The 13,567-nt window shown below is 43.5% G+C and overlaps 1 protein-coding gene across 1 annotated transcript in view; it reads left to right on the top strand.

Moving 5' to 3' along the window:
- Positions 1-13,567, top strand: part of LOC126416726 (probable ATP-dependent RNA helicase DDX27) — an 87,503-nt gene that overhangs the window by 39,031 nt on the left and 34,905 nt on the right. The window contains exons 6-9 of the mRNA XM_050084543.1: positions 10,218-10,301; positions 10,390-10,517; positions 10,604-10,801; positions 10,877-11,021. Of these exons, the coding sequence (XP_049940500.1) occupies positions 10,218-10,301; positions 10,390-10,517; positions 10,604-10,801; positions 10,877-11,021 (555 nt within the window). The remainder of the gene's footprint in view (positions 1-10,217; positions 10,302-10,389; positions 10,518-10,603; positions 10,802-10,876; positions 11,022-13,567) is intronic.

Raw genomic sequence — 13,567 nt, 5'->3', positions numbered from 1 at the left:
TTGCCGAGCACTTAGCTGAGCAGTTTGCTCAAACCTCTGCTTCGGAAAATTATCCCCCAGACATTCGCACTCTCAAACGGCGGCTGGAAGGGAATGTCCTCTCATTCACTACACGCCACAGTGAATCCTATAATGCCCCATTTACAGAGTGGGAGCTCCTCAGTGCTCTTGCACATTGCCCGACACAGCTTCTGGGCCTGATCAGATCCACAGCCAGATAATTAAACATCTCTCATCTGACTACAAGTGACATCTCCTCATCTTCAACAGGATCCGGTGTGATGGCATCCTTCTATCACAGTGACGGGAGAGCACCACCATTCCGGTGCTCAAACACGCTAAAAACCTGATTGATGTGGATAGCTATCAGCTCATCAGCCTCGCCAATGGTCTTTGTAAGCTGCTGGAATGTCCCCTCAGGGGACTCAGCATTCATTTGCTGGGTACGGGCTTGGCAAACCTGGGGTCCCCGAGCTGTGGACTGGTATGCGCCGCCAATCCTCTGACACCGTAAGCTCTGGGCATGCTTCAGCGATCACCGTGTGGTGCAACGGAGGAATGTTGTGTTTTGCAGGGACCGGGGATCTTGGCTTGATTACCTGGATCGCGAGGATGGTACATACCTCTATAAAAAAACCTTCAATCTTAAGGTGTGCTGCGCGCCGATAAGATGCATGGCTGTTGAGGTGGAACAGTCGCTAGCGGGCGACCTCTGAGGAACCTGCCACACCTCAGTTGTATAAGGCTTACCCAGGCATGCGGGGCTCTATCTGGGTGGACATTTAGTTCCCTAGCTGCTCGTGGGACGCACATGGCAACCACGTATTTCCCTTCACCAACTTCGCAATCAGTAAAGCGCATGAGGGAGGCTAGTCCTCCAGATAAGAAGATAGAACAGAGTAACAGGGCTCATGGAGTCATAAATGACAATGTTTTCATCGTGATTAAGGGGAAGGAGGGCTCATTTAAAAAAGTGTCTCCTTTCTATATACATAAAGGCTTAGAAGGACTCGCAGCTACACTGAAATCTATCAAATGCCTGAGGAATGGTACCCTGTTATTTGAGACTACTAGGGCAAAGCAAGTGGAGCTGCTTCGAAAGTCAACCAAGTTAGGCGAGTATGATATTACTGTCGAGTTGCACAATTCCCTCAACTCCAGTAAAGGCGTTGTCACCTGCCGTGATTTAATGGATATCGAGGTAGAAGAGCTGAAGCAAGAATGGGGATTGTAGATGTGGAACAACAGACACGTAAGAATAATAGAGTTGTTGAGAAATCTGCCACCTTCATTGTGACTTTCAATTCGCCTGTCTTGCCTGAATACGTTCTGGCTGGTTTCCTCCGACTTAGGGTTAGGCCTTATATACCTAACCCTATGCGATGTTTCAAATGTCAACAATTTGGCCATACAACGATGAGTTGTGGGGGTGAACCGACCTGCAGTATATGTGGCAAGGCAGCTCATGAAGCTGGGACCAAGTGCACATCTCCAGCGCTGTGTATCAACTGCTCTGGGAGACATCCCGTCTGGAGCAGAGACTACCCCATCTTTGCGGAGGAAAGAAAAATTCAGGAGATAAAGGTGACAAAGAGGATACCTTATGCGGAAGCCAAAAAAGAGTATAAGGCGACAAAACCCCCTGTCTTTCCCACATCCTATGCCTCCTTGGTGCAAAAAAGTGCATCAAAAGTAGACGCTTCAACGCAGACCATGTCCAGCATAGCAGTATTCTCCACCAATACCTGTACGTGCGTTTGTACCTGCCAGAGCACAACCAATAAAGATATAGCTATTCAGGCTGCTCCTACTGAACCAAATGCTATTGCAGAGAAAGCTACAGCGAAGACTTTGAAGGCCCTCCAGAACCCGAGTGCCTCTCCACTTCACCCATCCCGGACTTCCACCAAGAAAAAGGGACCAGGGAAAGGGGCACGACGTTTGGTGTCAAACCTGCCAAAGGCACTATCGGATGTCGTCATGGCATCCCTGACTGATGAGGAGGAAATCGTCATGGAGTTTGATACCTCTTCCCCAGAACCTGGCAGCCCCTCTGCTGCCACTCGCTCCACAGGTGTCTCACCAGCGCGGCGCAGACAGGGGGAAATCTAAACCGGAACGCTGATATGGCTCCCATACTTCAGTGGAATCTGAATGGAGTCAGAACTCGCTTTGAAGAATTGCGGCTGTTGGTACAGGAAAACCTCTTTTGCATCTCTTTGCAAGAGACACATTTTAAAGAGAATGACACACCTGTACTTACAGGATATCACTTGTACAGGAGAGACGACATGACTGGTAATAGAGCGCAGGGTGGGGTGGCAGTGTTCATTAAGGACACATTCCACTCCTCACCTGTGGCCTTAACCACAATGCTACAAGCGGTTGCAGCTCGGATTCTGGCCTATGTTAATGTCACAGTGTGCTCCTTGTATTTACCACCCGCTGAGCTCATTGACAGTGAAGCCCTCGCACAGCTCATTGATCAGCTACCCCATCCCTTTCTCATTTTGGGCGATTTTAATGGTCATAATGCATTATGGGGTTCAAACAACACCTGCCCCAGAGGCCAGATGATTGAGCAGTTGATCAGGACTTCCGACATCATACTGCTGAACACAGGTCAGGCCACGCATTTTAGCACCGCTTCAGGTTCGTCCTTTGCCATAGATCTCTCTATTTGTTCGCCTGTGCTTGCGGACATTGCTCAGTGGGTCGCAGACGACGACCTTCATGACAGCGACCATTATCCTATTTGGCTCCATCTGCCAGTTGAAATGGGTCATGTCGCAAAGCTGCCAGAATGGAAACTGGACGCTCTACAGGCAGTTGGCTGTTTTTGAACAGTGTGAAGGCATCCAGGATTGGGTGGATCACATTACAGCGGTGATGCACCATGCCGCTGATGTATCCATACCAAAGTCAAAGGGAACACCTGTGAGGCAGCCTGTCCCTTGGTGGAATGACGACTGTCGTACTGCAATCAGAGACAGAAGGGCGGCTTTGAGAAGATTCCATCAGCGCCCTACTGATGCGAATCTGGCAACTTTCCGAATAGCACGGGCGCGGGCGAGAAGAATCGTTAGCGAGAGTAAACGGAGGTCTTGGCGAGAGTTCCTGAATTCCATCAGTAGGTCCACATCTTCAAGCAAAGTATGGGAAGCCATTAGGAGGATCTCAAGGCGATACTCTCGACCGCCAATAGCAGCTATACGTGAGCGGGGGTGTCTCCTAACATCTCCAAGAGACATCGCCCGGGCAATGGCAGAATCATTTCAAACTATTACGGCCGATTCTAGCCAGGACCCAGAATTTCATCGCTATCGGGGTACACAGGATTGGGCTGCTTTTGATTTCCATTCAAACAACACTGAGGAATACAACCAGCCTTTCTCTTTGTGGGAGTTGGACTCTGCACTGTCAGTATCTCGAGATACTGCACCTGGTCCAGACCTGATATCGTATAGCATGCATAGCATGCTGCAGCGGTTGGATCTGCGGTCAAAGGAAGTCCTCCTTCAACTTTTTAATGAAATTTGGAAGACAGGTGACTTTCCCAGTTTTTGGAAAGAATCGATTTTAATTCCACTTTTAAAACCAGGGAAGGATCGGACCGATCCCAGTAGTTATCGTAGCGTTAGTCTCAAGAGCTGCGTAGGAAAGACATTTGAGCGTATGGTCAATAGGCGCCTGGTGTGGGTTCTGATACAAGATGCTTTCCTACGTAAGCAACACCTTATCAGGGTTTTCTTCGACCTCGAGAAGGCGTACGATACTCCCTGGAGGCATAATATTTTGCGGCAGCTTTATGAGTGGGGTTTCCGTGGGCGTTTACCCACAGTCATCAGATCCTTTCTGTCGGACAGGTATTTGGGAATGTCCTGTCTGACCGTTTTAAGCAGGAGAACGGTGTCCCTCAAGGAAGTGTCCTCAGTGTGACAGCTTTCACAATTGCAATCAATAGTATTGCGTCCACGGTATGACGGCCCGTACAGTGCTTCTTGTTTGTGGACGATTTCTCCATTTTCTGTTCGTCTTCCTCCCTTACAACTGCTACACGCCAATTACAGCTGACGATCCTGCGATTGGAGGAATGGTCTAAGACCACAAGCTTTAAATTCTCTTTGGAGAAGACTGTTTGTGTAGATTTGAACCGTTCCCATTCTCTTTTTAATCTCCCTGTTTTAAAACTAGGAGACACTGTTCTCACCTTTATGGAAAAAGTGAAATATCTCGGGCTTATTTTTGATTAGAAGCTCACATGGTTGCCACACCTAAAGGATCTAAAGGTCCGCTGTTTCAAGGCTTTAAACGCTCTTAAATGGGTCAGTCATAGGTCCTGGGGCGCTGACAGGGCACGTCTGCTCCAACTTTATAAGGCCTTTGTGAGACCTCGACTGGAATACGGATGTCAAGCTTATGGATCTGGAAGACCTTCATACCTCAAAATATTGGATGTGATTCACCATGAGGGTATTAGGCTTTGAACGGGGGCTTATCGCACGAGTCCAGTTACTAGTCTATTTGTCGAGGCTGGAGAGCCTCCGCTGTCCATTCGGTGTCTTCTCCTCGTGGTACGGCAAGCATACAGGGCCAAGTCCACTCCTCTTTCGTTGGCATCCAACACCTTTTCACAGCTAGCACTGGAACGTCTCTTCTGCCACCATCCGAAGGCAACAAAGCTGTTTGGCATCCGTGCAAAGGAGAGTCTCAAGTCAGTACACCCGGAGGGCATTAAGGTCATCCACCAGGGATGGAGTAGGGGATCTCCCTGGCTACTACAAAGGCCAAGATTACTTCTTGATCTGGCTGCTTACAAGAAGTATTATAACCCGGACCACCTTTTTAAAATTAAATTTACTGAGATTTTAGACCGCCATTCAGATTTTATTACTGTTTACACGGATGGGTCTAAACAGGGGAATTTTATGGGCTGCTCTGCTGTGTTTCCCGATACTGTCCGTAGGATAGGGCTCCCAGAGCGGTTCTCAGTTTACTATGCAGATCTGTTTGCCATTCTGCAAGCATTAGAGCATATGCGACGACATCATGGCACGAAATTCATCATCTGCTCCGATTCCCAAAGTGCTCTACACGCTCTTAAACAGATGTACCCAGCAGATCGGATGGTGCAAGAAGTGCAGGACGCACTCCTGTTCTTGCAAAAGCAGGGTAAGGATGTAATTTTCAGCTGGGTTCCAGGGCACATAGGGATTCCTGGAAATGAACTTGCAGACGCGGCTGCCAAGGAGGCTTGCTCCATCCCACCTCCTGCTCACTGTTCCGTCCCCCTGCGGGCAATAACATCATTCGTGACTCGGACGGTCATGCGTTGGTGGGAGGCTCAGTGGCTGGAAGTGAGGGATAAGAAGTTGCGAGCGGTGAAGGATTCTGTCCGACCATGTTTTGCACTGATATTTCATTTTTAATTTTGTCTACCTGTTTTGATGTGCTGCGTCCAATCTTGCAATTTGCACATTTCCAATTCTCTCAAAGATCGGCTCTGAATTGATCCCTGTTTAACAGATCTTGGCTGCACTCGTCAACATTTCTTTTGGGAATGGGCGCTGATAACCTCGTTGTTCTGCGCCCTAAAACACTAATAATCATCTGCTGCAATGTATGGTATGTCGGCAGTTGGGTTGGGTCCTGCAGTGTGGCTTGCTGGCTCCACGTCAGAGCGGCTTCCGCCAGGGTCGCTCAGCCACTGATAATCTTGTGTCCCTTGAGTCTGCCATCCGAACAGCCTTTTCCAGATGCCAACACCTTGTTGCTTTCTTTTTTGATCTACACAAAGCGTATGACACCACCTGGCAAGATCATATCATTGCCACATTGTATGAGTGGGGTCTCCGGGAACCGCTCTCGATTTTTATCCAAAACTTCCTGTCGCTCTGTACTTTCCATGTCCAAGTTGGTGCCTCCCATAGTTCTGTCCATATCCAGGGAAATGGAGTCCCGCAGGGCTCTGTATTGAATGTCTCTCTGTTTTTAGTTGCCATTAACAGTCTAGTAGCAGCTGTTGGGCCCTCCGTCTCACCTTCTCGGTATGCAGACGACTTCTACATTTCGTACTGCTGCTCCAGTACCGGTGTTGCTGAGTGTCACCTACAGTGAGACATCCACAAGGCGCATTCATGGGCTGTAGCCCACGGCCTCTAGTTTTCAGCCGCAAAGTCATGTGTCGTGCACTTCTGTCAACGTCGTACTGTTCATCCAGACCCAGAACTTTACCTTCATGATGATTCACTCACTGTAGTGGAAGACATATCAATCCTTAGGACTGGTTTTCAGTTGACAGTGGCCCATATTCTTCTGTTCTGTCCTTTTTCGACTGCCCTGTGACTTCATCTTCGGTTGCTGGACTTGTTATCATTGATTTTAGCAGACAATGCCGCATCGGCTGATTTAGTTTTACGTTTCATTTGTGAGGGTGGGTTTTATCATTCGATCTGAGTTTTAGCGCATGTCCTTTGCCCCTCTGTGTCCTCCACCGTAGTGCTTTTAGGATGGAGGTTTTAATGTGTTGCAGGGTGGCTGGCTTTTCCTTTTTATTTTTGTTGTCGGCCAGCCACTGTAATCTGATTCCTTGTTTTATTCTCTTCGAAATGTTTCTTTCATCTCTCTGTTGTTTTTCTTGTCTTCTTTTGTTCATTTTAGTGTTCGTTGCCTTTCCTTCGTTCTTGTGGTCTTTCCATTCTTTCCGTTTTGTGTTATATGTCTCATCCGTTTTATTCTCACACTTGTGGCATTGTTTTATTAGGAACAAGGGACCAATGACCTCATAGTTTGGTCCCTAGTCCCCTCTTTTAAACCAACCAACCAAAAAGTAGATTGAAAAAAGGTAAACCAATATGTTTATTGCATTTGCTGCATTTGGAGAGTTTTTGGCAGTGTTGGCTAGAATACACACTTTGAAATTCTGAAGTTGCAAGGGGTAAAATACAGGGAGCAAAAGGTCATATACAGCTTGTGTAGAACCAGACTGCAGTTTTAAAAGTCAATGGACATGAAGGGAAACAGTAGTTGGCAAGGGAGTAAGACATAGTTTTACTCTCTCCCCAGTGTTATTCAGACTGTACATTGGCCCAGCGATAAAGGAAACCAAGGAAAATTTTTAAAGGTAGTAAAGGGACAAGAAATAAAATCTTTCAGATTTGCTGATGACATTGTAATTCTGTGGGAGATAGCAGTTGACTTGAAATCAGTTCAACAGAATGACTAGTTTGGAAAGTGACAATAAGATAAACATCTACGAAAGTAAATGAAAGAAAATTGAATGTAGTCAAATTATATTTACCTGATTATAAGATGAGGTTTCTCCTTCAATTCATCATTCAAAAAATACGATGTCATCTTATGATCACAGTTTACACAATTGCTGCTGAGGTCAATGTGTAATAGATTAATATACGAATCGTATTACATATATGGCTGAAGCTTTGGCTATTGATGTTTCATACAAATTTATGTTGAACAATCACAAAGGGTAGCATGAAGCAAACAATGCAAAACTTTAAAATTACACAAATGCTCAACGGTACCATACATTTCTGTAAAATTTGCTAAAAGTCTATATTGGGGTCACTGGTGTACTTACATGTTTCATGCAGCAATGTTGTCGATGTTCACCATGTGGTATGATGGGAACAATTGGGGATATGTCAAAGCCAATGAGAGATGGTGGACAGACAATATGTTTGGAAGCAAGAGATATTGTAATGTTTTATAATCCGCTATATTTTAAGGGGGGAAAAAAGAAAAAGACAGTAGTGTTCTCAGGTCCTACCAGAATCAGAACCACAGCATTTGCAACATATTTAGAAGAAACAGCCGAATATTTGTGACAATGAAGATGTAAGTTTCACAGATGTCCTGTAAGGATGATGATGATGAAAAATGGTGATACCACAGATGGTAGTTGAAGTAAACAAAACAGGTAGTGAAGATAACAATTAATGTAAACAGTTTCTCTTTGCTTATTTTATTTCTCCTTGTATTATCAAAATGTAGACAATCAGTAAATGGCATAATTTTAGAATAGGCTATCTTAACTGTAAAAAGAGAAAGTTTGTACTTTTGATTAATCAGAATATGTTAAAAAGAAAATTTTTCTCAAGAAGTCTCTTAAATAGGGGGGCGGGGGTGTTGTCTTATAATCGGGTAAATTGGTAAATCAGGCAATGCCAAGGGAACTAGATTAGGAAATGAGGCACTAAAAGACGTAGATGAATTTTGCTATTTGGGCAGTACAGTAGTTGATAAAGGTCACATTAGGGAAGATATAGAATGCAGGCTGGTAACAGCAACAAAAGCATTTCTGCAAAAGAGAAATTTTTAATGAAATATAAGTCACAACTGCAAAATACTAACGCGAATTCTTTACAGACGAATGGAAAAACTGGTAGAAGCCGACCTCGGGGAAGATTAGTTTGGATTCCGTAGAAATATTGGAACACGTGAGGCAATACTGACCCTACGTCTTTTCTTAGGAGCTAGATTAAGAAAAGGCAAACCTACGTTTCTAGCATTTGTAGACTTAGAGAAAGCTTTTGACAATGTGGACTGGAATACTCTCTTTCAAATTCTGAAGGTGGCAGGGGTAAAATACAGGGAGCGAAAGGCTATTCACAATTTGTACAGAAATCAGATGGCAGTTATAAGAGTCGAGGGGCACGAAAGGGAAGCAGTGGTTGGGAAGGGAGTGAGACAGGGCTGCAGCCTCTCCCCGATGTTATTCAATCTGTATATTGAGCAAGCAGTAAAGGAAACAAAAGAAAAATTTCGGAGTAGGTATTAAAATCCATGGAGAAGAAATAAAAACTTTGAGGTTCACTGATGACATTGTAATTCTGTCAGAGACAGCAAAGGACTTGGAAGAGCAGTTGAACGGAATGGACAGTGTCATGAAAGGTGGGTATAAGTTGAACATCAACAAAAGCAAAACGAGGATAATGGAATGTAGCCGAATTAAATCGGGTGACGCTGAGGGAATTAGATTAGGAAATGAGACACTTAAAGTAGTAAAGGAGTTTTGCTATTTGGGGAGCAAAACAACTGATGATTGTCGAAGTAGAGAAGATATAAAATGTAGACTGGCAATGGCAAGGAAAGCTTTTCTGAAGAAGAGAAATTTGTTAACATCGAGTGTAGATTTAAGTATCAGGAAGTCGTTTCTGAAAGTATTTGTATGGAATGTAGCCATGTATGGAAGTGAAACATGGACGATAAATAGTTTAGACAAGAAGAGAATAGAAGCTTTCGAAATGTGGTGCTACAGAAGAATGCTGAAGATTAGATGGGTAGATCACATAACTAATGAGGACGTATTGAATAGAATTGGGGAGAAGAGAAGTTTGTGGCACAACATGACTAGAAGAAGGGATCGATTGGCAGGACATGTTCTGGGGCATCAAGGGATCACAAATTTAGCATTGGAGGGCAGCGTGGAGGGTAAAAATCGTAGAGGGAGACCAAGAGATGAATACACTAAGCAGATTCAGAAGGATGTAGGTTGCAGTAGGTACTGGGAGATGAAGAAGCTTGCACAGGATAGAGTAGCATGGAGAGCTGCATCAAACCAGTCTCAGGACTGAAGATCACAACAACAACAACAACATAAATTTAAATGTCACGGAATATTTACTGAAGGTATTTGGTTGTAGAATAGCCTTGTGAAGAAATGAAACACACAATGTAAACAGGTTTAGACAAGAAGAGAATAGAACCTATTCAAATGTGATGCTACAGAAGAATGCTGAAGATTACATGGGTAGATCGAATAACTAATTAGTAGGTGCTCAATTGAATTGGACAGAAAGGAAATTTATGGCCAATCTGGACTAAAAGAACAGTCTGGCTGCCAGGACACATCCTGAGCCATCAAGAAATTGTCAGTTTGGTACTTGAGGGAAGTGTGTGTGGCATAAAAATTGTAGAGGGAGAACAAGGTTAAATACTATAAACAGGCTCAAAAGGATTTAGGTTGCAGTTGTTATGCGGAGATGAAAAAAGCCTTGCACAGGGTAGACTATCATGGAGTGCTATATCAAACCAGTCTTCGAGCTGAAGATAACAATAGCATCAGCTTTTTCTTTCCACTTTGAGTTGTTATAATAATATTTCCCTCTGCTTTCCTGCAAAAAATTTATAATGCAGTACAATCTTCCATAATTAATCTTCACAGCAGTGTACAAAATATTTACATTTATTGGCAGGTATATCAAGTAACGAAGCAGCTGGCACAGTTCACTACAGTAGATGTTGGATTATCTGTTGGTGGTCTTGACTTGAAAATACAGGTAACAAATCTGTGTCTTGAACTTATTGTTATTTTTTAGCATTTTGCATTGTCCTCATATTTGTAAAAACGTAGCATTATTTTTGTAGGAGAATGTTTTGAGAAAAAATCCAGATATTGTAATTGCTACGCCTGGACGTCTTATCGATCATTTGAAGAATACACCATCATTTAGCTTGGACAGTATTGAAGTCTTGATTCTTGATGAAGCAGATCGGTAAGTTAATACAGTAGATTTTATGTTTTGATACATCTGTAATTAATTTGTGTTCCTTAGATACATTATGATATTACTCTTCACAGAATGCTGGATGAAAATTTTGCAGAACAGATGAAGGAGATAATACAGCAGTGTGCTAGGACAAGACAAACATTGCTGTTCTCTGCTACAATGACAGAGGAAGTCAAAGATCTGGCTGCTGTCTCTCTTAACAAGCCAGTTAAGATATTTGTTGATAGTAATCAAAATGTAGCTTTTAATCTACGCCAAGAATTTGTAAGGTAGTATTTTTTTAGTGATCTCATTATTTTACATTGATGGGTTTTATCCTACTCTAAACCTTGCATTTTATGCAGGATAAGAAAAGAACGGGAAGGAGATCGTGAAGCGATTTTGGCAGCTCTTGTGTGTCGTACCTTCAGAGACCATGTCATAGTATTTGTTCAGACAAAAAAGCAAGCACACCGTCTGCACATTCTCCTTGGTCTTTTGGGTATTAAGGTGTGTGCCATAACTTCTACAGTAGTTTTTTCTTTGGTTCTCATACATACTGTGCATTTTGTGAAAATTCGCAGGAGCAGGTTGTGAAGCATGAACTTTATGTATTAGTATTTGCAATAGTGATTTGCAAATGATTACAGTGCTAAAATTATTTTAAAGGATTGCTGTTGTTCCCCCCTCCCCTTTGAAATCCCTGCCCTCTTTAGCACCCCAGTATCCCAACATACTAGAACAGTCAAAAACACGTCCCTTTCGAAGTTTGACTGTCATTCATTGGGCCCAGTAAAATGGTGAAATGTTTCTTTCTCTTTATTTTTGAGTACACGATTGGTGACTGTTTTCAAAAAGCAGCCAACACCGAAAACACCAAATTTGAATTTTTATTATTGTTATTCCTCCCCCCATGAACCATGGACCTTGCCGTTGGTGGGGAGGCTTGCGTGCCTCAGCGATACAGATAGCCGTACCGTAGGTGCAACCTCAACGGAGGGGTATCTGTTGAGAGGCCAGACAAACGTGTGGTTCCTGAAGAGGGGCAGCAGCCTTTTCAGTAGTTGCAAGGGCAACAGTCTGGATGATTGACTGATCTGGCCTTGTAACAATAACCAAAACGGCCTTGCTGTGCTGGTACTGCGAACGGCTGAAAGCAAGGGGAAACTACAGCCGTAATTTTTCCCGAGGGCATGCAGCTTTACTGTATGATTACATGATGATGGCGTCCTCTTGGGTAAAATATTCCGGAGGTAAAATAGTCCCCCATTCGGATCTCCGGGCGGGGACTACTCAAGAGGATGTCGTTATCAGGAGAAAGAAAACTGGCGTTCTACGGATCGGAGCGTGGAATGTCAGATCCCTTAATCGGGCAGGTAGGTTAGAAAATTTAAAAAGGGAAATGGATAGGTTGAAGTTAGATATAGTGGGAATTAGTGAAGTTCGGTGGCAGGAGGAACAAGACTTCTGGTCAGGTGACTACAGGGTTATAAACACAAAATCAAATAGGGGTAATGCAGGAGTAGGTTTAATAATGAATAGGAAAATAGGAATGCGGGTAAGCTACTACAAACAGCATAGTGAACGCATTATTGTGGCCAAGATAGATACGAAGCCCACACCTACTACAGTAGTACAAGTTTATATGCCAACTAGCTCTGCAGATGACGAAGAAATTGAAGAAATGTATGATGAAATAAAAGAAATTATTCAGATTGTGAAGGGAGACGAAAATTTAATAGTCATGGGTGACTGGAATTCGAGTGTAGGAAAAGGGAGAGAAGGAAACATAGTAGGTGAATATGGATTGGGGGACAGAAATGAAAGAGGAAGCCGCCTGGTAGAATTTTGCACAGAGCACAACATAATCATAACTAACACTTGGTTTAAGAATCATGAAAGAAGGTTGTATACATGGAAGAACCCTGGAGATACTAAAAGGTATCAGATAGATTATATAATGGTAAGACAGAGATTTAGGAACCAGGTTTTAAATTGTAAGACATTTCCAGGGGCAGATGTGGACTCTGACCACAATCTATTGGTTATGACCTGTAGATTAAAACTGAAGAAACTGCAAAAAGGTGGGAGTTTAAGGAGATGGGACCTGGATAAACTAAAAGAACCAGAGGTTGTACAGAGATTCAGGGAGAGCATAAGGGAGCAATTGACAGGAATGGGGGAAATAAATACAGTAGAAGAAGAATGGGTAGCTTTGAGGGATGAAGTAGTGAAGGCAGCAGAGGATCAAGTAGGTAAAAAGACGAGGGCTAGTAGAAATCCTTGGGTAACAGAAGAAATATTGAATTTACTTGATGAAAGGAGAAAATATAAAAATGCAGTAAGTGAAACAGGCAAAAAGGAATACAAACGTCTCAAAAATGATATCGACAGGAAGTGCAAAATGGCTAAGCAGGGATGGCTAGAGGACAAATGTAAGGATGTAGAGGCTTATCTCACTAGGGGTAAGATAGATAGAGCCTACAGGAAAATTAAAGAGACCTTTGGAGAAAAGAGAACCACTTGTATGAATATCAAGAGCTCAGATGGAAACCCAGTTCTAAGCAAAGAAGGGAAAGCAGAAAGGTGGAAGGAGTATATTGAGGGTCTATACAAGGGCGATGTACTTGAGGACAATGTTATGGAAATGGAAGAGGATGTAGATGAAGATGAAATGGGAGATACGATACTGCGTGAAGAGTTTGACAGAGCACTGAAAGACCTGAGTCGAAACAAGGCCCCCGGAGTAGACAATATTCCATTGGAACTACTGACGGCCGTGGGAGAGCCAGTCCTGACAAAACTCTACCATCTGGTGAGCAAGATGTATGAAACAGGCGAAATACCCTCAGACTTCAAGAAGAATATAATAATTCCAATCCCAAAGAAAGCAGGTGTTGACAGATGTGAAAATTACCGAACTATCAGCTTAATAAGTCACAGCTGCAAAATACTAACACGAATTCTTTACAGACGAATGGAAAAACTAGTAGAAGCCAACCTCGGGGAAGATCAGTTTGGATTCCGTAGAAACACTGGAACACGTGAGGCAATAC

Source organism: Schistocerca serialis, chromosome 8 (assembly GCF_023864345.2).
Source record: "Schistocerca serialis cubense isolate TAMUIC-IGC-003099 chromosome 8, iqSchSeri2.2, whole genome shotgun sequence".
Classification (NCBI taxonomy): Eukaryota; Metazoa; Arthropoda; class Insecta; order Orthoptera; family Acrididae; genus Schistocerca; species Schistocerca serialis.
Note: the sequence above shows the minus strand (reverse complement) of the source record. Positions and strands in the feature narration are given on the sequence as shown.